General features: G+C 37.3%; 3 protein-coding genes across 5 annotated transcripts; 2 read left to right on the top strand and 1 right to left on the bottom strand.

Moving 5' to 3' along the window:
* The first annotated feature begins 279 nt into the window (after positions 1-279).
* hacd3 (3-hydroxyacyl-CoA dehydratase 3) lies at positions 280-5,657 on the top strand. The gene is made up of 11 exons (XM_077193330.1): positions 280-488; positions 1,861-1,903; positions 1,983-2,056; positions 2,164-2,328; positions 2,406-2,454; positions 2,548-2,658; positions 2,916-3,043; positions 3,166-3,278; positions 4,480-4,586; positions 4,689-4,820; positions 5,026-5,657. The coding sequence occupies exons 1-11, from the start codon at positions 408-410 to the stop codon at positions 5,100-5,102; spliced, it is 1,080 nt and encodes a 359-aa protein (XP_077049445.1). The 5' UTR covers positions 280-407; the 3' UTR covers positions 5,103-5,657.
* Positions 5,612-14,167, bottom strand: ints14 (integrator complex subunit 14). Of its 2 annotated transcripts, none has more exons than XM_077193328.1 (12): positions 14,072-14,167; positions 13,271-13,551; positions 13,020-13,127; positions 11,971-12,126; positions 10,408-10,526; positions 10,146-10,288; positions 8,090-8,182; positions 7,495-7,639; positions 7,186-7,322; positions 6,667-6,785; positions 6,515-6,580; positions 5,612-6,323 (listed from the first exon to the last, which is right to left on the bottom strand). In XM_077193328.1, the coding sequence occupies exons 2-12, from the start codon at positions 13,490-13,492 to the stop codon at positions 6,069-6,071; spliced, it is 1,563 nt and encodes a 520-aa protein (XP_077049443.1). In that variant the 5' UTR covers positions 13,493-13,551; positions 14,072-14,167; the 3' UTR covers positions 5,612-6,068. The 2 variants fall into 2 exon arrangements, with proteins under 2 accessions (XP_077049443.1, XP_077049444.1); XM_077193329.1 differs by having other exon boundaries at positions 7,189-7,322.
* Positions 14,168-14,593: 426 nt separating this feature from the next.
* On the top strand, positions 14,594-27,068 carry slc24a1 (solute carrier family 24 member 1). 2 transcript variants are annotated; one of them, XM_077193315.1, is made up of 10 exons: positions 14,594-14,708; positions 15,473-16,670; positions 18,995-19,057; positions 19,588-19,696; positions 22,623-22,706; positions 23,220-23,305; positions 24,142-24,405; positions 24,507-24,596; positions 24,720-24,886; positions 26,022-27,068. In XM_077193315.1, the coding sequence occupies exons 2-10, from the start codon at positions 15,627-15,629 to the stop codon at positions 26,269-26,271; spliced, it is 2,157 nt and encodes a 718-aa protein (XP_077049430.1). In that variant the 5' UTR covers positions 14,594-14,708; positions 15,473-15,626; the 3' UTR covers positions 26,272-27,068. The 2 variants fall into 2 exon arrangements, with proteins under 2 accessions (XP_077049430.1, XP_077049431.1); XM_077193316.1 differs by lacking the exon at positions 22,623-22,706.
* The last annotated feature ends 233 nt before the right edge of the window (positions 27,069-27,301 follow it).

Genomic DNA, 27,301 nt, shown 5'->3' with positions numbered 1-27,301 from the left:
TATATTGTCGTTCTTTTATTCGATTACGTCATTCCCAGTGCATCACGGGCAGCGTAGTTCATTGGGTCATAAAAGACGTTATGTACACAGTCTTGTGCCTTTTGTGCCTTGGTCTTTTTCTCTTATTTTCAAATGCCGAGTTTCTTTAAACCAATGTTTGAAATTGTATTCGTCTCATGGCTGGGTGGTTTGGTTCAAGACATAGAAGTCATTATTGAGGAGTCCTTCCGGAAAATGAAAGTGGGCGGCGAGTGTCGCGTTCACGTGCGCGCACGCGCATTGGAAGAATATTCTGGACAAATGACAGAATCCGAGGAAACGTCTTCCGGCTGCTTGATTCAAGATTTACATTGCCTGTCATTCATTGTTAAATCTGAGTAAAGCACATTTTAATGTGAATATTTGCAATGCAGGCTCTCACACCTCACGTGTACTGGGCACAGCGGCATGGGGATATATACATGCGAGTGGAGATCAGTGATGCACAGGTAAGAAATACTTGCTTTGGGGGGCAATTATATCTTAATAGACAATGCATTTTTATCTTCTTCTTTCTTTTCGCGTTTATTGCAATATAATATGTATGCACATCCAGGTTGTAGTTTACAGAACCTTAAACTGGATGGTGTTAGGTTGATATTCTTTTGAATAACAATACCTTCTGTAGGTCTGATGACAGGACTTGCATCAAGTCTAGATCAGAATAAAGATGAAGATTACGGCAAGGGAGATCAGGACTTGATCCTACTGTACCACTAGCCATCTGGCTCAGTTACAATGGCAGGGCATGTTTTATTTACAATCCAGTTTCTGAGACAGAAAGAGGAACTGCCCCCGTCCCCCTCATTGCTTTCTCAGGGCAGGATAAAGCATGTATGTTTGACCTGTCCTCTCATTAAGGTAATGAGAGAGAAACGCATTGTGCAACCGAGAGCTCTGGAACAAAGGTGGTATTGCTGTGGTGTTGTAATACGGTTGCCATGTTGTCCCTTTATGCAAAATAAATTTGTGTATTGTACAGGTTAGAAAAGCTATTATTACATTGTTGTCCCTTAGTATGTCTCCATATAACTCAGAAATGCAAAATAAAAGTATAACATATGCCAAAACCTAAAAACATCAGACAAACGTTTTAATTGGCCATGCAATTAAAGGATTAGTTCACTTAAAAATGAAAATTCTGTCATCATTTACTCACCCTCATGTTGTTCCAAACCTTTATGAGTTTCTTTCTTCTGTTGAACACAAAATATATTTTGAAGAATGTTGGTAACCAGACAGTTGATGGACCCCATTGACTTCCATAGAAAAATAGATAGAAAAAAGTAGATTTTTTTTTTTAAGTGAACTATTCCTTTAACTCAAGTCCCATAAATCAGTGGTTCTCAACCTTTTTTACCCCAATACCACCAATTGTCCATAATGTTTTTCAAAGGCACCATGTTTCCAGTTGTTTGTTATTTACTAGATAAGAATTTTTAAATAACCTAACATTTATAAAGCTTGGCATAATTAGAAAAATTCATATTCATAAAAATGCCCATGGAGTTATACGATTTTATTAATTTTTCAAGGTCTAGAAATCACACTTTTATCATTAAATGAAGAAAAAAAAAAGTTGTTCAGAGGTGAATTAAAATAAATATCTTAATTTAAATAAATATCTTAGTTCAGGAAGGCTGAAACGGTGACTTATATTACGCAAACCATTCATTACTGATGCATTATTTTTTTATAACTACATTTATAATATCTGTCTGATGCATGGTGCATTTATAGGCTTTGTATTGATATAACAGGCAGTGGGAGGAGGAGCTTGATACTTCACACTTCTTTTTTTTTCACTCTGTCTCCTCGCAGAATCTCAATATTGGTGTAGAAGAGAACATCCTTCACTTCCGAGGTACATCTCACAACTAACCATCATCTGGACTCTCTTTCTATTCAGTTCTTTGACTTTTATTTATTCTGCTCTTTTTGAGGTCAAGGGCATGGAGCGAAAGGAGAAAATGAATACGAATTCAGCCTGGAATTTCTAAAACCGGTTAAGCCTGAGGTATCAGCCATCAGAAATTGCACACAAAAAAAAAACATCTATGTAAAACGTTGCACAATGAAGTGCAGTGCATTTGCCTTGGTTTGCTGCCATGTTTGTGTCCACAGGTGAAGCACAAATCCACCCAGCGGCAGGTGAATATCACAGTAAAGAAGCAGGAGCACGTCTGGTGGAATCGCCTGACTAAGCAGGAGAGGAAGCCTCTGTTTTTAGCACCCGATTTTGATCGCTGGCTGGATGAGTCAGATGCAGAAATGGAGCTCAGAGAGAAGGTAAAGAGGTTTGCTATTGAAGTTATACTTGAGGAGCTTCACAGTCGTGCACTGTCTGATGTGTTTTCTGTTCACAGGAAGAGAAAATAAACAAAGTCAGCATTGAGTCAAGGGTTCGTAAGGACCGTGAGTATATTTTTAATTCTAAGTGTGTAAAATAAACAAATTGGGTCAGCTTACCAAATAATAACCGTGCATTCATTGCTCCTTTTTATGCAGCTTATCTTGGCTTGAAAAAGGGTTTTCTCTTTATGTACAACTTGGTCCAGTTCCTCGGCTATTCTTGGATCTTTGTCAACATGACTGTACGTCTGTTCATACTTGGGCAAGGTTAGACTCTTTTTTTTGGGGGGGGGGGGTTGTTTCATTTTGTAAGCAGATTAAAGATGCATTTGTTTGTCACTGTCAGGAAATGCATTTCGTTCGAATTTTTCTGAGAAGGCCTGCAGGTCTGTTATGCAAATGTTTGGTCTGTATAAACTGTATTTATATATAGAAAGAGCATCTTATTGCACATGAAGTGATACTCTGAAGTGTGAAAACTCATTGTTCAGTATGGTCCTTACAGTTTTTTGTCAACCCAACAGATTCTTTCTACGACACATTTCATACCATTGCCGACGTGATGTACTTCTGTCAGATGCTGGCAATAATGGAAGTTATCAATCCTGCTGTGGGGTTGGTTAAGACTGGAGTCATGCCTGCTTTCATTCAGGTATGCCTAGTGCACAGCACGCCATGCTTTACTAGCCAATTAAATGGACTTCATTTTACACTATTTGTTTTGAATATTAACTTTCATGACAGTGAGAATTATTTACATTTCTCTTGTTAAAGGTGATGGGGAGAAACTTCATCCTTTTTGTCATATTTGGTAGCTTAGAGGATATGCAGAACAAGCCAGTGGTCTTCTTTGTCTTCTATCTGTGGAGTACGATTGAGATATTCAGGTAATTATGTGAATATTAGTATGATACATGAGTGATCTTACTGTATCATGTTTATTAAGAGCAGTTTCTGCTAGTGGTGAGGAAATGTGGGAGTTGAGTAGTATTCTGCAGGATATCCTCTTTTGTGTTTTATGGGCCAGAGGTTACTAATTATTCAACTTCCTATATGCAGTCCTTAGTTTGTTAAAGTAAATGCATATTCTCTTTGCTAAATATTCAGAAAATTAGAACCTAAATCATAATTCCAGAATACAAACTAAAATAGAAAGACATTGGTATTTGAGGCTAATGGGCTTAGGTAGAGCTTTCATGGTCTTTGCTCTTTCAGCAATGATGTTGTGTGTGTGGTTTCTGTACAGCCACAGTTTTTCTACACTTCTTCCTCTATTGCGATAAAACAAGTAGTTTTCTTCCTGTGGGCTCACACAACATATCACTATGAGACACACATCCTTGTGCCAGTAGTGAAATGTCACACTCATTACCTCAAAACTAGGTTTAAAAGCAATGTAAGTAGGTCACATGACAAAATATAAATGAGAATACATACCTACATAAGTTTTGATTGTTATAAAATATTTGCATTTTTAATTTTATATAATAATTGTTATTAAAATAAATAATATACTACAGTTCAAAAAGTTTGGGTCACTACGTTTTTCTTCTTTTTCTTTTTAAGAAATAATTTTATTTAGCAAGGATGCATTAAAATCAGCCTGGAAAGACACTTATAATGTTACAGAATATTTATATTTAAAATAAATGCTGCTCTCTTTTGAACTTTCCCTTCATCAAAGAATCCTAAAAAATATATCAATAAATAAAAATATATCATGTTTTCCACAGAAATATTAAGTGTTTTCAACATGTTTCCTTGGTAGCAAATCATCATATTAGAATGATTTCTGAAGGATCATGTAACACTGAAGACTGGCGTAATAATGCTGAAAAAAAATATTTAAATAGAAAAAGTAAATTGTAGTACTATTTCACAATATTGTTTTTTTATTGTATTTTTGATCACATAAATGCAGCCTTTGTGAGCATAAGAGACTTCTTTCAAAAACGTAATAATCTTACCATATACAAACAGTAGCTGTAGGGCTCAAATATATTGAGCCCTAAAGCTTGGTCCTCCAAGCGACTTTTGTTGGATAAAAACAGATATATCTAATCCTGCTTTTGTAATAATGAACCATAGGTATCCTTTCTACATGTTGGCTTGCATTGATACCGAATGGAAGTTGTTGACTTGGTTGAGATACACCATATGGATACCGTTGTACCCTCTTGGAGTGCTAGCTGAAGGTATGTGTATCTGTAGACTATAATAAGGAAAACTCATGATGGTAGGTTCATGAGACAGTGAGAACTGACAGCTTTTCTCATGCTCCCTTATGTTGTGTTCAGCTGTGGCGGTGGTCCAATCCATCCCAATCTTTGACGAAACCAAACTCCTCAGTATTCCTTTGCCTAAAGCCATCGGCTTCTCGCTCAGCTTTTCCTACATCCTGCAGCTCTACCTGGTGCTCATGTTCCTGGGTAAGGTCCACAAAAAACATGCTACAAATGAAACTAGGGTTCTCACAAGGTTTGACCAATGCAACTTGTCCAGTTGCTACAGTAGAAGCAATATAATTTTATTGATATTTTAACTCGTAGTATATAGCCAATTAGATATTTTAGAGCTGGGCATAAATTGGCATTACATTTTTATAATATTTCTTTAAATTGTTTGTAATTTCAGGCCTCTTCATCAACTTCCGCCACCTCTTCAAGCAGAGGAGGAGACGGTTTCGCACAAAAAAGAGGAAAGCCAACTGAGGGGAAGGGGTCCACACATGCTTCATTCCTCCTTTCTCTCTTTTCTTTGATTTAATTTCGCCTCCATTTTCTCTTTATATTTGCCCCTTTGTCACTAAGAAGTCATTATTGAGCCAAAACCATCTTTATCAACTCAAGTGCATTTCATTTCTACATACTGAAATTCTAAAGGTGACCACGACTTAGTAAATGATTATAAAACACTAGAGATTCTTACCAAAAGAATTCTAACCAGGATCATGAAGGTATTTATACATTTCATGTATATTTGCAGTTTTTTGTGTTTGATGTTGTAGATTAGGTGTGTGACAGGCTTACTTGACTGAAACGGAGCAACAATTTATCTCCATGTCAATCCCTGAGATGTATTGTAATAGTCATTTCTGTTGGCAGAAAGCACCACTAACAACAAGACAGACCATGAACCTCAGGGAAAACCTCATAAAACATTCAAGTTGCATGGGAAGAGATAATTCAGTGTCATTGGATGTGGGATCTGGACATGAATGTGTAAATGCAACAGAAAACGTTTAATTAAATTTCAGTGAAACAAAACATCAGTTTTCAGATGACTATCATTAAGCATAAACAACACAGAGTTTTCTATTAGTCAATGTTAGAAAAAAACATTATATACAAAAACATTTACTGATCTGAAAATAGATTCCAAAACCTCTAAATGCATTTGCCTGTAAAACGGATGAATGTTTTTCTTTCCTCGAATTGAGTGCTCAACGTCATAGTTTGTCACAAAGTCCAAGGTTTCCTCTTATTTTATATCTATCACCAAAACAGCAAACCCAACCGTTGTGGCACCACTAAAACATTGAAATGCCAGATTTGAATGATCCTGCTGCGGTAACCCATTTTCTGTGAACATTACACGTTGAGCAGAGTTTTTAGATAAAGCAACATTCCTCTATAATTGCTCTGGCAGTTGTCCATTGAGTATTGTTCCTCCATCCTCTATATTCTCTCAGTTCCTCCTCCCCCTGAGAAATCAGTGAGCATGGGGGTGATGTTGTGTTCAAAGCCCGCGTATTTCGAGTCTCCACTACTGGCCAGTTTAAGCTGCTGAGCAGCGTGTGACAGCTGGAAGGCGGCATCAGGGTGAGCAGAGTCAGGCAGAAGAGTGCACTCCCTCTCCAGAAGTTCAGCCATATTCTTCAGAAGCTCCCAGAAACCAAAGGCGAGAGCGGCCTTCCGAAGACGGTTCAATTCCTGCAGTGATGAAAACACAAATGTCACACAAAAAGTATTTGAACAGAATCATATATCAGCCCATGATATTCTTACAAGTAAATTTTTTATATTTATATATTAAATCAATTTATTTATTAAAATTGGAATCATAAAAATCACACACATATATACGTATATATATATATATATACACACACACATACACCCACCTTATAGAATGTTTGTGTTTTTTCTGGCAATTTCCTTGCATTACGGAGAATTTTCTGTACATCTGTCTGTAAATGTGATTATTAAAACGTTTAGTTCTAATTACATTTAATCAGTGTCAAATATAAATAATTTGTAGTGTTCAGATGTACACCTGCAGTCCACTGGCTTTAATCCAGACAGTAACATTCTGAGCATAGCTTCTCTTGTGTTTCGGCTGTATGGGAAAAGGACTTTTACTGTCATCTTCACCATAGGGATTTTCAGCTGCATCTGTAGGTCACGAAAACAAATAATCATAGTGAATAGTTATTTATTCCGTTGGCCAGTAAGCAAAACCGTATGCAAAACAATGAGTAAATGTTTTTTATCATGTGTATGTAGTCTGAGAACACCTCTAGTCTCAGAAGGAAGCAAAGCATGAGATGAAAATAAAATATTTAATCATGCAAATGTGTGGTACCACCGTTATCCCTGACCCTTGCGTATTTACCTACAGCTTTCCTAACTGAACTCGGTGAACCATCTAGGTTACTATCTTTTGTTTCAGTGTTTTAATTATTAACTACTTGCACACACTGCATAATGCAATACAATGCAGTTCATTTTTATTTCATTTTAACAGGCCTTTTAAGTGTGGCTCTTACAAAAAAAATTCTGAGCAAAAACGTGCTACCTGAGGCAGGTCCAAGCTGTGATATTCTGCCCAACCAGGGCAGAGGCTCTGAGCCGAACTCAAAGAGTGACATCATTAGATTGGACTTCTTCTTACTGTCTGCCTGGGAATAAAGCATTCCGAACCAGTCTGGTCTGATAGAGGAAAATGCAGAGAGGGGAAACTTATTTCAGAGTAACTAGATAATTTATCTCAAATATGTTGGTAATGAAAATAAACCCCTCAATTCCCTAAAAGCAAAGTTAAAAATGTGCAAAATTTGGAATGCTTATGCAAACAGTGCAATGTTTTTATATTGCTCCTTACCCTAGTTGTACAAGCGCCACCATTCCCTCCACCTTTAGGCTGCCATGTAGAAGAACGCAGAAATTTGGGCTTTTGCCAGCCATCTGATTTGTGGAGGTCTCTTCCTCGGTCTCATCAGAGGTCCCCGTGCCCATCTCATCCCCCTCTGTCAATCAAAAGAATATATTAAGATGGCTTCATTTTTTTAAGACAAATCCAGCTTTAAAATAAGTTAAAACCACTAAAAATTAAGATGTAAGCTGACGTATTTCTCATTTTATTTGATCCATCAACAACTGGCATTATTATTTATGAACCAAGATTCTCAGTTTTGGAAAACCTAAAAGGACATTTTTAAAAGTGTGATTTCTAGACCTGGAAATGAATAAAATCTTAAAAGGTCATGGACATTTTTATAATTAATTTATAATTATTGGGTAGAAATGGCTATTTCAGAGTAAAATAGTTGTAATTAAAATAATAACAAACAACTAGAAAAGTAAAATTCATTGGTAATAAAAAGTCTAAATGCTTAAGAACATTCAGTTATTGAAACTTATGAAATTATGGAATTCCATTAATCATGTTAATTATTTTTAATTTTACTTATACTGACCTTTGTTCACAGCAATAGGCAGGACCAAGTGCCTGGATAAAACCGGAGGACTGGAGATGTCTCCAATCTCAATAAAACCCACAATCTCCAAGTCTATATATTTAACACAACAAGGTAACATAACCATTATGTGCACTTTCCTCCAATTACCTCATTATCTGGCAACAAATAAAAATAACATTTATTTATTTACATTTATCGTCTAAAAACACAAATTTTAAATAGTTATAAATGCTTACATTATAACAGCATGGAGGTAACATTTAGACATTAGAACATTTCATTAGATGAGTTAACTCCTGCTTGGAGCCCTCTATTCCAGCTCTCTATAGACACTTGTACCATCCCTACTATCTTGAAGACATCTGTTGTTATTCCGGTGCCTAAAAAATCCTGTCCACAGCTTAATGTTGATTATAGACCAGTAGCGCTAACATCAATAGTCATGAAATCATTAGAATGTATAATGGTTGGTAATTTAAGGAGTGAGGTACAGCATCTCTTAGACCCTTACCAATTTGCCTATAATAATGGCAGGGGTACTGATGATGCCTTAAATACAACGGCACACTCTGTCTGAAAGCACCTTGAAAATCCATTAGCTTATGCTCGATTATTATTTATGGACTTCAGCTCTGCATTTAACTGTATTCTTCCTCAGATAATGTTACGTAAATTACAACGGATGGAAGTGAACCCCTTCATTATTAGATGGTATGGTTCTTTTTTGACAGACAGGAAGCAGCAGGTGAGAATCAACTCTACTCTTTCTGATACTCTGAACATAAGTACAGGTGCCCCTCAAGGCTGTGTAAGCGCTCCTTTACTTTATATAATACAAACAAATGATTGCAGAAATAGCATTAGAAAAAACCACATGATGATGATACGGCCATACTTAGTCTACTTACAAAAAATACAGATATTGCTATCTATAAACAGGAGATAGAGGAGGTAGTGAAGTGGTGCAACAGGCATAACTTGGCCCTCAATGTAAATAAAACCAAAGAAATTATTTTTGACCCTAGGTCTATAGGAGATCATAGCACACTTCAAATTGAAGGGGGACTTGTTGAGCAGGTAACAACATATAAGTATTTAGGTATACAATAAGATTGTCAACTGCAGTGGTCCCATTAATTGGAGTATTTTTGCTCAAAGATATGTCAGCATCTATATTTCTTAAGACGGCTTAGAGTTTATGGAGTGGACAAGGATATCATGTTATTGTTTTACAAGGCAGCCATTGAATCTATTGTTTGGTGTGGTATTGTGGCTTGGTTCGGTAACCTGTCCGTTAAATTAAAATCACAGCTCCAAAAATTTATAAAAAGGGCTGGGAAAATAATTGGCCAAATGCCACCTATTACTTTTCAGGAGCTCTTTGAGGAGGCGGTGAGGAAACAGGGTTTTAAAATCATTAATGACCCTAATGACATCCTGTATAGTGAGTATGAGCTGATGCCTTCGGGCAGAAGGTACAGGTTACCAAACTGTAAGAATAACAGGTTTAAATTCTCATTTGTGCCGCTTTCAATCAAATGAATGAATAACAACGGATAAGGTGTGTGTGTGTGTGTATTAGCTGCAGTGATGTATGTGTGACAAATACTACTAAATAAGACTTCAGGTACTAACATTATGATTATAGGATGTGTAATGAAAGGGCACTGGTGCAATATTATGTATGTGTGTATGTATATGTATGCTATATGTTATAGTTGATATGGTAGCATGCAATTGGCTATTGTGCAATACAGAGGCTATTGACTAAAGTATGAGTTAACGGGAAATGTGCAGTTGTCGGGAGGGGGTGTGATGTGGGTGTTCTTCTGTTTTCTGTGAATGTGTGGAAAGTAGTGGGGGGTATTGAGTGTGGTGTGGGATGTTAAATGTACCGAATGGGAATAATTTAAGTACATGTTCTGTGTAGGTTAATTGTGTGTTGTTGTGTGTTATGCGTAATGTGATGCCATTGTTCTTTCGAATGCCCAAGACGAATTTCTCCAATAGGAGACAATAAAGGCTTATCTTATCTTAGATTCTCTGCTCGTACCTGTTTGCACTGTTTTGGGCAGGGGATCCACTTCCTCATCTATGATCACTGGCTCTGGCCTGGGAAAGACCTGCACATCAGAAGTCAGGTTCCCACAGCGCAGGACCGCGTGGAAGGGAGAGTACGCCTGGTCAATCAGCTTTCTGACAACACAAACACACAGTGATGCTGTTCATCATAAAATGTTGCCTAAACAACGTGCACTTAAAAATACAATAACATATATAGTAGTATTTACGCACAAAGTAACAACGTCACCCACCCAAACATAGACTGGACACTTTTGAGACAAAGGGGTCCCTCCATAGTGTATATCTGACCCTCTCCGTCATTCAAATTAATCAGCTGCTCCAAATTATCCATACCATCCGTAGCTTGGAGCTTCAGAGGACATCAAAACAACAACATAGATTCAAGCACATAAAAGGAAAACATTTTTTCTTTACTATCTTTTTTAATATAATGTAAAATTACTAATTTAAATAAAACTCAATTAAAAAAAAAAACTAAAATTAAAATAGAAATGGTAAAAATAAAAACTAATTAAAAATATTAAAGGTAGGGTAGGCAATGTTGTTCTAAACACTTTTTGTAATACTGGTTAAAACTCTCTTCACATTCTGATAGCAGTCAATAAAAGAAGTTGTCTAAATATTTAAATATTTAAAAAAATATTTTGTGAAATTCTCAGGACCAAAAATGTTCAGCAGTCAGGGTTGTAGACAGACAGTCACAGAGCGCCGCAAACAAACAGCAGCCACCTTTTACAATTCCTCCTGAGATAAAGAGATGGCAACCCATAATGTTCATGTCCTCAGACTCTGAATTATACGTTTCTATGACTAACACAATGAATGCTGAGATGAATTTACAGCAGTCGGGTGGTAAAAGCCAGTGCTTTTTAAGTTGTTTACGTTCATTATTATTGTAATGTTATGTGCTTTGAGGCAAAGTAATTTAACGCAGTCTCTCGTGACGCTTTGCAGACTCTGCTCTAGCTGTGTGCATTCATGTGTTTTGGAGGAGGTGTGGCTCTGAAGGGATGGGGTGGGATCTTAGGAATTCAAAGCTAGCTTGCTATTGCTAGCCTCTCCAAAATTGCTTACCCTACCTTTAATAAAAACTATAATAGAGTGGTGCCAGTATGATGTCACTTTGTGGGCCAACCAGCAGTTAGCATCGCCCTGGTTCCCTCAACAAAAACCCAATAGGATTTTTCCATAGGCTTTTGGATTATAGCAAAAAACAAGCTCTGTGATCACATTTTTTCTTATGATACATGTTTTGTCCATAAAGATAATTTTCACATATGAACAACTTTTATGATTTTTGAAGCCTAAATGCAGTTTCCAGAAGTAAAAAGCTAAAGCTAGGCTATAAACAAACTAAACCAAGGTCGCGCGACTTCAACGTCACCATCACTAAGCTTCAGACAACAGTTTTTCTAGCAAACATTTCCACAGAAAGTTTGAGCTAGAGTAGTTTATAAGAACACAATTATAATATAATAAGCATAACAAGAATGTAAAAGCTGACTGCTCTTAGCCACTTGTTAGCAATCGCCTTTTTCAAGACATGTAACAGCTTAAAAAAAAATCACAAGTGGTGTAATACTGATGTATTTATTTCGTAAATTGTGTTCACCACAGACCTTATTTATGCCATTTAACCAAAGACCCCAAAACCCATTGACTTCGGGACGTTGAAACCGGAAGTGCTCAAAAGCATTTTGACCAACAAATTTACATGATACTGGCACCAATCTTGTATCTGAATGACACTAAAATAAAATTGGTATGGACACTGTGTAAAAACACTGAAGTACCTCCTCTGCATTGGCAATGCACATGACATAGAATTTGGAAGGGAATGGGAAAGGAAGTGGGAATTTCTTGTCCTCCACACGTTGTTTCACTGTTTGCAGGGATTGACGCAAAGATCCACGACCAATGCCCAGTGCACCATCAGTGACCAGCACCACCTACAGGCCACCATAAAAACAACATAAACACTGACCAACAACGAAAATGCAGTCAAAGCAATTATTTAGTACATTTAGCATTATATATAAAAATGTTCTGTAGAAAAATTCAATGGTACAATTACTCTACTGTATATTCAAAAATGTAATAATGTTTAATGTTTAGACCCCCTGCTAAAGCACTTATGTGCACCACTACCATGATACTCTACCAACCATTTAAAAAAATCATTCCTAACAATTTACTGAACAGATCAATCAGTCATAGCGGTGACGCATAACATGATTGACAGTACATTTATATCTTAAACTTACATTTTTGTATATACTACATTCATATTGTGTACAGTCCATAAAATATTTTACATAACACTGTGCATTTCATACTGTATTTATTCTGGTCCTGGTTGTTATTCCAATATGTACACTAGTAGTCAAAAGTTTGTAATAATTAAGATTTTTTTTATGTATAGAATGTTTAAAAGAACAACATCTTTATTTTGCTTTTTATTCTTGCTTTTTCACAAAATTATTTGGCAGAAAAAACTGTTTTTAACAACAACAATAAATTTTTCTTAAACAGCAAATCAGCAGATTAGAATGATTTCTGAACGATCATTAGACACTGAAGACTGAAGTAATGATGTTGAAAATTCAGCTTTGCCATCACAGGAATAAATTATATTTTAAAATATATGAGAATACAAACAGTTATTTTACATTTGATTAATATTAATTGGAAAAATTGCAGCCTTGGTGTGAATTAGAGACTTTCGAAAACATTTAAAAAACTTTGTTATTGCATACTTTTAACAAGTAGTGTATATGCCTGATTAACAGATTGCATATGCCATAATATAAAGTATTATTTAATTATTAGATTTTTTTTTAACCTGGCATGGGCAAGCGGTTCCCCACTCCTGCTGTACAACATTACTAACACCTTGTAATGCAGCCTCCAGGCAGGTTTTATCATAGTCTTCAAGGTTGTTCAAAGCTTCCTGCACAACAATGAATGAGAGATAACAATAATAAGACCCGCAACAACTATTAGATCATGAGGGCTCTGATGATGAATTAGGTTTAAGACATTGCATTTACATTATATTTAATGCAGGCAGCATGACACCTGTTCTGTTTTTACCTGCAGAGTATTGTAGTCTCTGGTGAATGGCACCATACGCTCCCAGAGTGAAGAAAAGGAGATAAGTGAAGTGAACTCCATTCTGTAGTTTGTGGCCATGTGTTCAAACAACATGGTCAGTCCATGAACTGCCAGGTTCTTTCTCTGAAACTCTTCACTGCCCTCCACTGACACTGGTCGTGTCATGGACAGCGATGAGTCCATAAGAACCACAGTAGGCATGTTTGCAAACTCCTCTCTTTACACTTGGATAAACAGTTATGAATGTATGCTTGAGATATCTGTGTAAAAACAGGAGCATATGTTAGTGTGACAACAGAAGCTTCTGCTGCAGTGTACATTAAACACACACACACACACACACACACACACACACACACACACACACACACACACACAAAATCATTCTCTGATTTTGTAATGGTTAACGTTACTCTCTTTGCTGTTCTGCATGTCTTTGCTGATTTAAACTGGTCTAGCTAGTTCCACAATCTGACCAGTTTACAGTATCCAAAACCGTTCTAAAACTAGCCAACAGAGCAGACTTACCAGGCTGGGAGACCATCTAAGATACTTTTTTTATTTTAAACAATAATTTCCCCGTGTAACAGAGCAATCAAAGTAAATAAAGCTGTTGAGTGTTACTATGTCAGTGTCCAACCAAACGTTCTCGTTTAAATATAAAAAGAAAAATATCAAATGATCTTAAAAGTCTTAAATAAAATACGTCCTTCATATTTCCGAATACAGCTCGTACCAATACCCAGTTTAGCATATTTCAATAAAGTGGTAAAATTTTACCCATCGCTGGAAATCCCTTCTTCCTAACCAAGTGTGCGCCGTGATAAAGGGACCGTTTGGAAACAAAAGAAACACGTCAACTCGTTCCTAGTCAAGAACGCGAGCGAGAAAGGGATTTTTAAAAGTTGTATCCTAAAATAAAATCTCTCTTCAAATAACGGGTAAAAAACTAAATAAAAATTCAGGAGATAGCCTATACAGAAACCTACAAAAAACGGTTAAAATTCTATTTAAAATATAATTGTGGGCTAATTTATCACTAATCTGTAATCCATAATCTATAATCATAATTACGTAATAATACAATATTCTCCAAAAGATGGTTTAGACTTTAGTTTGTATTTTTAATTAACCAATTTTCACGTGTATTCACTCTTTACCATTATGAATAAGACGTTTATCAGCTAAATAATTGGGATAAAATGGTCCGAGACGTAATGAGAGTGTGTAGAGAGAGTACATCTAATCCTCTTAACAGACTCCAGGTATTAGGTATTGTGCTGATCCACGCTAAAGAGCTGTCCTGCGGTGCGTCCTGCTTGACCTATAGCAGCTTCACAGCATCCGTGCCTTTCCCTACAGCCCAGCTGTGAGACAGCAGCGCTCCACTCACCGCGCGAGCGTCGCTTTTACACCGGTAGGTTTCTTTAGCGTGTTCTCAATTGCTATTATTTTTTTATTATTTTTTTACAGTAGATGAAGTTTTAATTTACATTGTTAATATGGTTCATTTAACCATATTATGGTTTTTTATAACCCAATGCTGATATAAAAATAGCCTCTACTGCTGCCACCAAACTGTCACACTTTACATTTCAGTGTTCATGCTACTGTTTTTAAAATTGTTTATTGTTTTTATGCTGCTTCTTGCAATGACAGTGCTATTCATATTAACGGTGGACAGAAACTATAAAAGAAATGACACGGATATTTTCCATGCTACTTTTGTTTAGACAGAAATTTTAAAGAAATGCTTTTCTTAATTAAAAGTAATTAACTTAGACGCAGTGTCAAGTTATTATTATTATTAAGGGAGAATATTTATCCCTTGGAACTGATTTACAGGGGCACTTTGTTAGCATTTTTATGGCGTTTTCCCTAACCATTTAAACCATGCAGTGCTCCACTCATTTATGCGAAATAGATATACAGATCTGTCAATCTTCAGAAATTTGATTTACATTTTAAACAATTCACATGAGTGCCTTTGACAAGGTAATTTATTTTTTCGAAAAGCTAGAATTGTTAAGATGTTATTGATTTAATCCAATGGCATGTGCTGGTTAGATGAGATACATGTATTAGAAGAAACTGTAATTGCCACAGTAATCTGCTGATCCTACATTCAGTGTTGTCTGTATAACTGTTGCACTCAGTATTCCTCCTTTTATCTACTGTAAGGTCTGTGAGAGGAAACCTGCATCACAGAGAAAATGAGATGAAACAGTCTGAGAGAGATATACCCCTGCATACCCCTGCATCTTTTGGGGCGAAATGTTCTGGGTGTCATTGCCCTAAAAAACAACTCAGTGCCCTTTAGGAAACATACTAGAAAATGTTCCTGACTCGAAGAAAGAGACTTCAGCTCAGCCGGATTATATTTCTTCTGTGTGGGGTTTTCCTTTGTTCTTTATATCAACTCACTATCAGAGCCAGGCTTCCAGACCCCTGGCCCGAGCCCCAGAGAGCAGGAGACCCTGAGGATGGCTCTGGACTTGCTCTGGATGCAGGACTGTTGGAGATGCCAGAGGTTATGACTAATTTGACCAAAGTTGAGCCAAAGAACATCAACCACACAGATGTGGCCCAGTCGTCAGAGACAGCAACAAATAGACCCATCCAAACAACATCTACAACAGAGAAGCCTACAACAACCACAAACAGGACAATTGTCCACTGCATTTATGTGGACCCAAACCTTCCAAAACCCACCCCAGTTCCTACTCCAGAAACCGATACGACCACTCTGGTGCCCAACACTACAGCGTCCAGACCTGGAGAAGCACCACACATGAAGGGCGAATACCCGGAGGACTACTTCTCCGTTGAGGAGCGACGCAGAGGCTGGGTCTCGCTCCACATCTTTGGAATGATATACATGTTTGTTTCTTTGGCCATTGTCTGCGATGAGTTTTTCGTCCCTACATTGGGGGTTATCACAGATAAACTGGCGATCTCAGATGATGTGGCCGGGGCGACCTTTATGGCCGCTGGAGGCTCTGCTCCTGAACTTTTCACTTCCTTGATCGGTGTCTTCATTTCTCATAGCAATGTGGGCATTGGAACCATTGTTGGCTCGGCTGTCTTTAACATCCTATTTGTGATCGGAATGTGTGCGCTGTTTTCCCGGGAGATGCTTCACCTCACCTGGTGGCCTCTCTTCCGGGATGTGTCGTTCTACATCCTCGATCTCATCATGCTCATCATCTTCTTCTTGGACAACACCATTATGTGGTGGGAGAGTATGATGCTGGTGAGCGGTTATGCTCTATATGTAACTTTCATGAAGTACAATGTTCAGATAGAGCGCGCCTTTAAATATCAGCTCATGAAACACAAGAACATTGTCAAAGTCATCGCGGTGGAAGAACCTGAGAAGGTACGCTTCACTACTTTTGCCAGTAATATATAGAATTAGAATTAGTATTTGGGTCAGTGGCACAGAACTCTGCTGAAAAATCAAGCATAAATTAGCATGAATTTCATGTTGGTCCAGGCTGGTTAGAGCTGGTATAGTGCTGGTCTAGCTGGTGGACTAGCATAGTCATGCTGTTCTCAAGCAAAACTGAGGTCGTGTAGCTGGTCCACTAGAGCTCCCGCTACCCATGCTGGGGACCAGCAACCAGCATCCCATGCTGGTCTCCAGGGGTACCCTTGGGGTTTCTTTACCCCCTGGTTAACTTCTCTGCCAAATTTCTCTGTACGTAGGGCTGGTGGCTACAGTGGCTACTATTGTCCTAATCTACCGCCGATTAGTATATATATATATTACTGGAATAATAATAAAATATTAAGTCAAACTACTAATAGGTTTTCTTTTCAATAATTTCATTCTTTCAATATAGCTTTTTCCTGAATTATGATATCGGGACATTTGTGTAACCAATCAAAATTAATTTTAATTTAGAAATGACAAACATGCTCATATAATAATAGAAGAGGTCATTGTATTTGTAAATTGGGTAACACTTTATTTTACAGTGCTTGTAATTATAGTGTACTTACCAAAGAAAGTACTGTAAAATAAGGTAACTATATGGGTTAAGGTTAGGTTTAGGAGTAGGTTCAGGTTTAGTACCTAGTTATAACCCAGTTATTGTAATTGCCATAAAAAGACATAGTATGCACATGCACAACTGGGACTGTAAAATAAAGTGCTACCATAAATTGCAGTAAAAAAAATCTCCTGCTGAAAAATGCAGTATAGCTGGTCACATTATTTACATTTATTAATTTAGGAGACACTTTTATCCAAAGTATGTATTAATACACATTTTATCAGTACTGGGATTCAAACCCAAAACCTTGTGCATTAATAGCACCACGCTCTACCATTTTTGCTTCAAAAACATGCATTGCATGTTAGCAATTTGCATAGCATTTTAATCATATTTATCACAGAAACATTTATTTCTGTTTTGGACAGTGTTGATGAATTCTGCCGTGGTATATCTTCTAGTGATGAGGAACCACTATAATATCTGCTCATGGACGTGATAGCAGAGATATAATAGCATCCCACTCAGGTGAATGTGAGTCACTTATGTTTATTCATTGAACAGATACGCATGGGTTTGCGTTTTCCTTTGATAAACAGAAATGAAAAGGATCTCTTGTGTCTGCTGGGGCCAGACATTGTTAATGAGTTGTCTTGTAGAAGGCGAGGTATTTGGAGCAGGTGCATTTGGCTCACAGTGACAGCCCCATCTGATTTAGTGACACTATCACATCACATACAATAATGGTGTGGTCATTTTCACAAGTTCCTTTCTTCATCCTGAACATCCCTCAGCTTAGAAACTGGTGAGAGGGAGGTTTAGAGAGATCAATACTTGATAATCTGTCATGAAATCTCTGTGATCACACTCACCTGAAAAGGAGACTTTAAGCTGCTGTAACAAACAGTCAGTCTATGGGTTATTGTAAAAGTGTCTCATGCTGTAAAAAACATATTAATAAGTGGAGGGATATTATTATGTGATCAAAATAATACTATCTAATATTTGTTAGATAACACGGTGGCTCTCTGATCCAAAGACGTTCACTTAATCCTATGGGTCTGCTGTGATGTACAAACTGTGTAACATATAGAGTGCTTAAATCTGATAAGTGTGATTGAAGCTTATATAGTGTAAGACGGCTTACTAGACCCAGAGGACCGAGAACTTGAATTTATCACAGATAAGTAACAAGTACAGCAGTAACAAAATGCAGAATTTCATATATTTCATATATTTGGTTGCTCACTTATGTTGTTATTGTAAACTATTAAAAATAATTTTTGCAATACATAAAGCTGACATAAAATACAATTTAAATATTAGATGAAAAACTTAACCAGAAAACATAACAAAAAAGTTAAAATTAGAAATGTTGCCTGGGCAATTAACTGAAATAAAATAAGTTTCAGTTTGAAGTACTCAAAAATGGCAAAAGACAGAGCAAAATTACTAAAACAAACTAAAATTAAAATGAAAACTGAAAATATAAAAATAAAAGCTAATTTACTATATTTATTAAAGTGTATGCTACATCCTCTTTGTTAAATATATAAATAAAAATAAAATATATTGATTGGTCTGCTTTTAGTCTTTGAGGGCAAGTGAATGAAAACTTTATAAACAGTAGAATTAGAAGTGAAAGTCAAAGGTCAAATCAGTGCCTTGCATCCTCTGTAATGTTTCAAACTGTTTTTGCACACAGGACAACGGGACTTCGGGTGAAGAGAACAGGCCGCCTGAACCAGAAGACACGAATCGATTAAAAGTAATCAAAAATATGCAAATACACGTTAATGTATAAATAACACATGTAAATATGTCAATAGGTCTAGATTCAAAATGTGTGATCGTCTGATAACTCGTAAAAGTCAAAGGGTGTGATTTTTCTGGCACTATTTGTCACCAAATTGAACTACTTAAAATAATGACTGTTTCCAGACAGTGGAGTACTGACCCAAACTTGCCAGTGAACATAGCAATGTTTTAATAGCCAAGATATTTGAACTTTTCTGTGAAATCAGCCCTTCAAATGCCCTTTTATAGTTTTCAAGCTAATGAGGAAGCATTTTAACATCCAAAAAAATGACACACATCAACTTTAAAAAGATAACACAACATATACGATAGTCTTGAAAAGATTGGATAAATTTGACATGCCCTGGGATTATTCAATTAAGTAATATACTTAATAACATACTGTTAGTTAAATACCATATTTATATGATTTTTTTTTTCTATCTGAAGTCTAACTGAATACATTTTCCGATATTATCACATTTCTTCTGTCTTGTGTAGCTGAAGCCCACTTTGCAGCGCGGGGGCAGTTCTGCGTCTCTGCACAACAGCACCATGAGGAACACCATCTTCCAACTGATGATTCACACACTGGATCCTCTTGGAGAGGGTAAGAGCCCTTCAGTGTCTGAACCCTCATAATGAGAACTCATTAAGCAAATGCTGCACGGAAGCATTACAAATTTCAATTCTGGAGGTTTAAAGCAATAGTCCACCCATAAATGAAAATTCGGTCATTATTTACTCACCCTCATGTTGTTCCAAACCTGTATGACTGACTTTGACTGACTTTTTTCTGCGGAACACAGAAGATATTTAGCAGAACATTGGGAACCAAACCATTGACTTTGACTTCCATTGTATGGACAAAGAAACACATTTCTCGAAATATTTTTTATCTTCTGTGTTACTGTAAGATGATGACAGAATTTAGATTTTTGAGTGAACTATGCCTTTTAGAAATGTTTGTGAAAGCTATTCACAAGGATTTTCAACAAGGTTTTTGTTTGAGTATTATGTTAACATTAAAAGATCAGGAAAGGTATATGATAAGAATATATTGCTCTTTTATTACTCAAATGATGCCATTTATACAAAGTGGCTGATTTGGGCACTACTGGTTTACTGGAGGAATTAGCTAGATGGAATTTTATTTCAGATTTTTTTATGGTTACACCTTTTTATTGACCTGTTTTGTATATCAAAACACAAACTGTATATAGTTCAAAATACCAATCATATGATATAAGCCTATATTCACTCAGGCATGTGCTGTAAGAAGTTCAGAAGTGTAGCAGTAGAGTCCCTTTGTCCTTCTCCTAGTACAAATGGATTAGCAAAGCGTGTTCCATATGATGACAGCACTAAGTCCAGATTGATACTAAGAAGATAAATAGCTCTTTCTCAGTCTATGGAGTGGAGATTGATTCATAGTAGTGAGACAAGTGATGGGCCCACCGCAGTGGCTCTATGACATTTTGTCAAGTCACATCAATGTGTATGTCACCATTTAAACATACACTATATTATTTTTGCATTGCACATGGGTTCTCTAACAAGATGGTATTGTCTGCAGAAACTGTAATTTTAGCATCACAAAAAAAACGCATACGTGTAAAGCAGATGCCCTGGTGCTGAGGTCCCGGTGGGTCAGTGTTTTGATGGCTGGGGTTGGTCCCCTTGACCTTCAGCCTGTCCTCAGGAGGCTGAGCAGCACCTGCGCTCTGAGGGTCCTCACAAAAACCTCTCAGTACTGTGTGGCTCCATCATTAAGCTGCTTTTGATTGAGCTCATAAAGGCTGGATGAGAAACAGCCTCCAGCAGCTCAATCCTGTTATTGTGATAGGGTCCCTGCTGTAGTCAATGAGATAAATTTAAAGGTTCATTAGTACTTATCTACATTTGGGTTGATAAATAACTGACAAGCACTTAACATCTAGTTTAAAAGCACCTTAATTGCACTGCTTTAATATATTCTCTTTTCTCTGCATGTCAGTCATTTAAATCTCACAGAGGAATGTCTGGGTCACATTTCACCCCAAAAATAACTTTTATTTCTTTAAGAAATAAAGCCTATTGGTGAGAATTAGATGTTTTGCTCTTTTTTTTCATTTTCATGACAACGAAAAAAAAAATCTCAAAATGCATATGCTGTGTACTCTCAAAATAGCGTAGAGTATACAGCAAATAACTGTCACAATATGTGTAGTAATCCAAGACGCATGACACAGAATCTTTAGATAATCAGTGTGTTTACATGACAACGATGTATTAAAAACTGAAAAGTTTTTCCTTTTGCATTTTTCGCGTACAGACATCAACGTTCTCAAAACGATACCCGTTCACACAAATTGTTGAAACAACTAAAAACGCTGTATTACGCGCTAGTAGTTGGCGATGTTACTTTGCAAAGAAACACTACGTACCAATAGACTGAACACGTAATACACACATGCGCATGACGTCACCATTTTCACAAATGATGATAAGGCAATCGTTTTCAAAAACTTTCACTTTGAAACCGATTTTTTAAATTTAGCATTTTCAGGCCCCAAAAACAACGTGGTCGTGTAAATGAATGGACAAAACGCTTAAAAAGTTTTCAGCTTTTTTATGAAAATGGTGTCGTGTAAAGTAATGCCCCTTCAGTTCTTTAATCGACACTCAGAGTCAGGTGAACACGGGAGCAAACACATAATTCACACATAAAACAAAGACGATAACCGACAAAGGACAAAACCAAACAGGGAGCATAAATACACTGAGAACTATACGAGACACAGGTGCAAATCATAAGAATTCATAGAAAAAGACTAAGGAGTAATGAGTAACCAGGGGAACTGAAAATAAACAGCAGAGAAAAAGGAACAAAAGGAAACAACAGAATGTCAAAATAAGAGCCCACATAACGGAACATAAACCTGACAATAACAATCAACAATCTCTAAATGTAAATATATAAAATAATATAAGCATACTATATGTGTGTGTAAAGACTATGGATTGTGAAATAATTTGTTCCAAAACATAAGGTCATAATTCAAGAAATCAGGCTTGATGACCCAAACATTTCTTCATATTTTTTATGAAATTCACACTTATGCATTTATACTTTGACCTGTCCACATTTTTCTTTAAATAAATCCAATTATGAACTTTGAACTTTTAACATTAAACGATGCCGCTTGCCTGTATCCAAGTCCAAATAAAGGGCATTTGAAGATGCATTTGTAAAACTCACCATGTTATTTATTGTATATGAATCTACTTTTACTCATTAGAGTCAGTGTTTAATGGAGATGCAAAGGCTAGAAGCTCTTTGGGATGTAAAGGTAAGGGGCTTAGTGTTTGTGATGTTATTCTTGTGATGTGATTGCTTTTTTGTTGTACCCAGTGAGATGACGTGAGAAAAATTACGTTTTGTATTGCATTTGTGAAATTAGGGCTTTTGTCATTTGTGGTACTGCCATTGTTGACCCTTACAGTGTCAGTCAAAGTCTACATTCAAGCTATATTCTTCCTTTCCTGGTTTGCAGTGAAATTTAAAGACAAGGCTCAGATTTTGAACGACATGGCCCGGGGGAAAGTAGAGAACAAAAAGAAGGAAAAATCTGGTGAAGGTGAGATTTTATAATCTTAGTCTGTTCTATTATGATTGCACAGAGCTTTGTAGACAGGACGGTGCATTGTCCTACCTCACAGATGAGCTCTGTTGCATATTCAAAATGGTTATTAATGTTGCATTTCCACAAGCAGTAACGCACCAGCTGTGTTGCTGGATGAAAGGTACAAAGAGAGGGCACGCTGCCAAGAGTTCGGCCTGTTTTGCCCTCTACACAGCATCCCGCATTCCATATTTCCACCTTTTGTTTATACTTGAGAGCTGCTTTACACATTAGCTGACATAATGATCAAGCTTCATCTCATGAATTAAGCATGAGTGGCTTGGAATCACTGCAGATTATCTTGTGAAGCAACTGTGGTGTTTGAAATTGCCGCCAAATGAAATAGCAACATTACTCACTCCTATTGAGGAAATCTTCACTCCACACCTGAGAGGAGCTTGCAGTATTTCTGTCTTTAAGAAGTAAATGCAAACTTGATTGATATTTTACTATCCTGGTTTAAATAAGGTGAAGGTCAAATGGAGCAGCCCAAGGAAGACGCGGCTCCAGGAGCCAAGGAAGAAGACACCAGTCAAAAACCTGAGGCACAAAAGGTGGGCCAATTGCATCTCAAAAAAAGTTTGGAAGAAGAAACAGGAGCTCTGAGAAATTTGTGTGCTTTTAATGAGCTTATCAATTCTTTACCTTGTTGTAAAGCTGACAGGGACGATATGTCAAACATAGTATGTGATTCATATTTAAGGTATAATCACCCAGAAATGAAAAGCCTTTGTCATTTACTCACCCTCATATCATGACTTCCTTTCCTCCGTGGAACACAAAAGTAAAAGCTATGAAAAATGTATTAGAATGCCATTACAATAAATGAGAACTGGAGCTTTCAAGTTTAAAAAAAGGCAGAAAAGCATCAATTTAATGGTGTTATTCTCCATGATGTGTTTAGAAGAGAAATATAAATGGCTACTTCATGACCTAATCATTATTTTTAGTCAGATTTTTGGTAAATCAGTTCATTCAGTTCCCAAAACTGATCTGAATGATTCATTCACAATTCGGACCAATCTGGTTTTCGTCTTGAGTTCAACTCTCAGACTCAGTCATAGCAGTTTTTGGATTAGCAGCTCACTGAAGGTAAAAATTATCTTTGAATTAGATTAAATAGTTGCTTTTATTATGCTTTTATTTTCCTCTTGCATACTTTTTGAAGCTTGAATGCTCTGGTGGTCCTTATTTATTATAATTGCGTGGAAAAGAGCGAGCCGTCTGTGTTCCACAGAAGAAAGAGGGTCCTACTGGTTTGGACAAATGGAGTGCAAGTAAATGATGATAAAACACATTTTTGGGTGAACTATTACTTTGTTCTCCTAATTCTTTATTTTCTGTGTGGGTATTATGTTTTTTGCCTGTCTCTTTCTCGCTCTGTGTTAAGGAAGGAGACGCTGCAGCAGGAGGAGGCTCAGAGCAGCCAGGAGGTTCAGATGATTCAGAGGATAATGAGGAAGATGACAGTGATGAAGAGAGCGATGAAGACAGTGATGATGATGATGATGAAAATGAAGATGAGGCTGATGAAGAAGGAGAAGAACCTCTGTCCTTAGAGTGGCCAGACACCAGACGCAAACAGGCCACATATTTGTTTCTGTTGCCCATTGTCTTTCCACTGTGGCTGACAGTTCCAGATGTCAGAAACCCTGTGAGAACCAAAAGAAAACATCACGTTTTCTTGTATATTTGTTCCACTTGTTCACATGTGATAGAACTGACATGTATATTCTTGTATATTGTGCTTCACAGGCATCCAAGAGGTTCTTTGTCATTACCTTCCTTGGCTCAATAGTATGGATTGCTATTTTTTCCTATCTTATGGTGTGGTGGGCACATCAGGTCAGTATAGAAACCAATATTTGTTGCTAAAATGTATTTGGGCACTTTAAGCTACACTTAAATGCCGCTGAATTAGCAAATATAACAAAAAAAGTCAGCATTTATCAAGATTTTCTCTCCTAGGTGGGTGAGACAATTGGCATATCCGAGGAGATCATGGGTCTTACCATTCTGGCTGCAGGAACATCAATTCCTGATCTAATCACCAGTGTGATTGTGGCTCGAAAAGGCTTGGGAGACATGGCTGTCTCGAGCTCTGTAGGCAGCAACATATTTGACATCACCATGGGGTAAGATGACTGAAACATTAAATATTCAGTGAATCAGGTGTTTGATAGTCTAGTGTATTTCACTCGGATGTACGTCATTGCTTATGTTTTGCATGAGAGCCCACTACTGGCAGAACCCATGAAATGTGTTTAAATGAAACACCCTAAACCCATGATCACTTGGAATCTGCCATGGAAATTATTTATTATTTACAGCTTTTCCCTTGTTCATTTGTTTTATGCACCATTCTATAGGCCTGTACGGGCTGTTAAAAAATTATATTTAAAATTTAGCATGATCTGCTATGACGTCACAATCATGGTGCATTGTGGTCTATGGATCTGCCTGAAATGTACATGTTGAGTAAACTCACTCCCTTTGTCAAAATCGAGGGATAGAGGGTTTGTCCAAATAAACTTCCCTCGGCCACCAGGCGGTGGGGATTACCCCGAGGGGAAGTGCTTTGGGAAGTTTGCGAGTGTATGTCTAAAAGTAGTGCAGCCCTAATACCCACACTTGCGGTCTTGGCCACTTTAAAATGCGTGCACATGACAGGAAGTCAGTGCGCAAGACTGCTCCGGGTTGTAAAATTGGCAAAGAGGTAGGTCTAGAAAGTCTGCATATCTCGGATGCCACGTCATCAAATGTCGTCAAAGGCTGTTTCCGTTTTATAAGGATCCTTGGAAGGCAGCCTTCATTTTGCAACCTTCATTCAGCTAATTTTGAAGGAAGTTGTCAAGTGCAAAGACCACAAGTGTGGCATTGGGACAAGCCCTGTGTTTTATTTAGTGACTTTGAATCATTCACTCAAGTGATTTGTTCAACAGGAAGCAATTTATTTAGGAACAAAACAAGTATGCTAACTGTCTTTATAGGTGAGTTGTTGAATCATTAACTCTGATTCGTGAATTCGTCAACAAACGGCTGCTCAGAGACGTGCAATTGTTTCTGCAGTGACTTTGTTTGGAAATAAAATGGCCCAGCACAATAGACAAAAAAGTATCTGGCAATATTGTGTCTAAAATGTAAATTAACCTGTTTTTGAACTGTTGTTCATTTTGCAATAGCGCACCTGCAATCTCAAATTTGGTACGAATACATAACGAATAAATCATTCTTGTGTTTTATTGCTTATATCACCTCTCACTGTTACAGGCTGCCGGTGCCCTGGCTGATGTTCTCGTTCTACCATTCCTTTGCCCCAGTGACAGTGAGTAGTAATGGGCTATTCTGTGCCATTGTGCTGCTCTTCCTCATGCTCCTCTTCGTCACTATCTCCATCGCTGCCTGTAAGTGGAGGATGAATAAAGTGTTGGGATTCACCATGTTCATCCTGTACTTTGTATTCCTGGTGCTCAGTGTCATGCTAGAGGATCGAATCATTGTATGTCCCGTGTCCATCTGAGCACACCTGTGGTTTTCATACATCTTAATGTTCACTCACGTCCATGAGGACAATCCAGTCAATCGAAACGTTCTGAACTATAACTTTGCATATAGTATATATCACATATAAAGCATCCCTACACACTGTGTAAACTTATTCTGTATTACGCAAGATATTTTGTAAAGGGATGCAATAACAGTTAGCTTGTGTTAAAATTAATCCAGTAATGTCAGAAAAGTCACAGATCCAGTCCCAAATGGTAACCATTTGTGGCATCCACACTTTAGTGATGTAATGCCATATGGATTGTTGGCTGGTAGGCTGCATGTGGACCCACCAGTCTGGGCTTTGCAAAAGGGCACATTAAGGTCACATACAGAGGCACAGTTGAGCACCCTCTTGAACTGTAAAATGACAAATAAGACACCCTACTGCCATGTGGACTTGACAAACACACTGATTATGATTGCGTAATCAAAGGTCACAGAAGTGTTCCAATCAAGACAGGGCCACGTAGTAGCCAACTAAAAATAGCCTATGGAAAAATCAAATTTTTTCTTACATTCTCACTTGATGATTTGTGAAAATCGATGCTTAAAGTCAACCATTTTTTTCCTATTGGGATTATACCAAGACATGCATGCAAAACATGCGCTCACACTGTCAATTTTTGTGAATGACAACCGCATTTCCTTACAGATGTGAGTCTCGAGTCAAGCCCATATTATCTTACCAGTGACAGTGACCAAAGTAAAATCTATCAAAGAGGGCGACGTCCATAAAACTGAAAAGTCTTATCACTTTTGATACGACAAGAGTCCCGTAGTACGGAACCCCTAAAGGGACGTGGTGGTGAAAAAAAAAATTAGGATGGGAGAATTAAAAAAAAAAACTCTTTTGCGTTCCCCCGAGAAACTTTGCGTTCCCACGCAAAATTTTTGCGTTCCCTCGCAAAAGTTTTGCGTTCCCTCGCAAAGTTATTTGCGTTCCCACGCAAAACCCGTTGTGAGCTCGGACAGACATTTCCTGTTTAATGTCCCGCTGGCAG

The sequence above is a fragment of the Siphateles boraxobius genome, unplaced genomic scaffold (genome assembly GCF_051911475.1).
Source record: "Siphateles boraxobius isolate OS27281-9 unplaced genomic scaffold, OSU_SipBor_1 31, whole genome shotgun sequence".
Lineage (NCBI taxonomy): Eukaryota > Metazoa > Chordata > Actinopteri > Cypriniformes > Leuciscidae > Siphateles > Siphateles boraxobius.
Note: the sequence above shows the minus strand (reverse complement) of the source record. Positions and strands in the feature narration are given on the sequence as shown.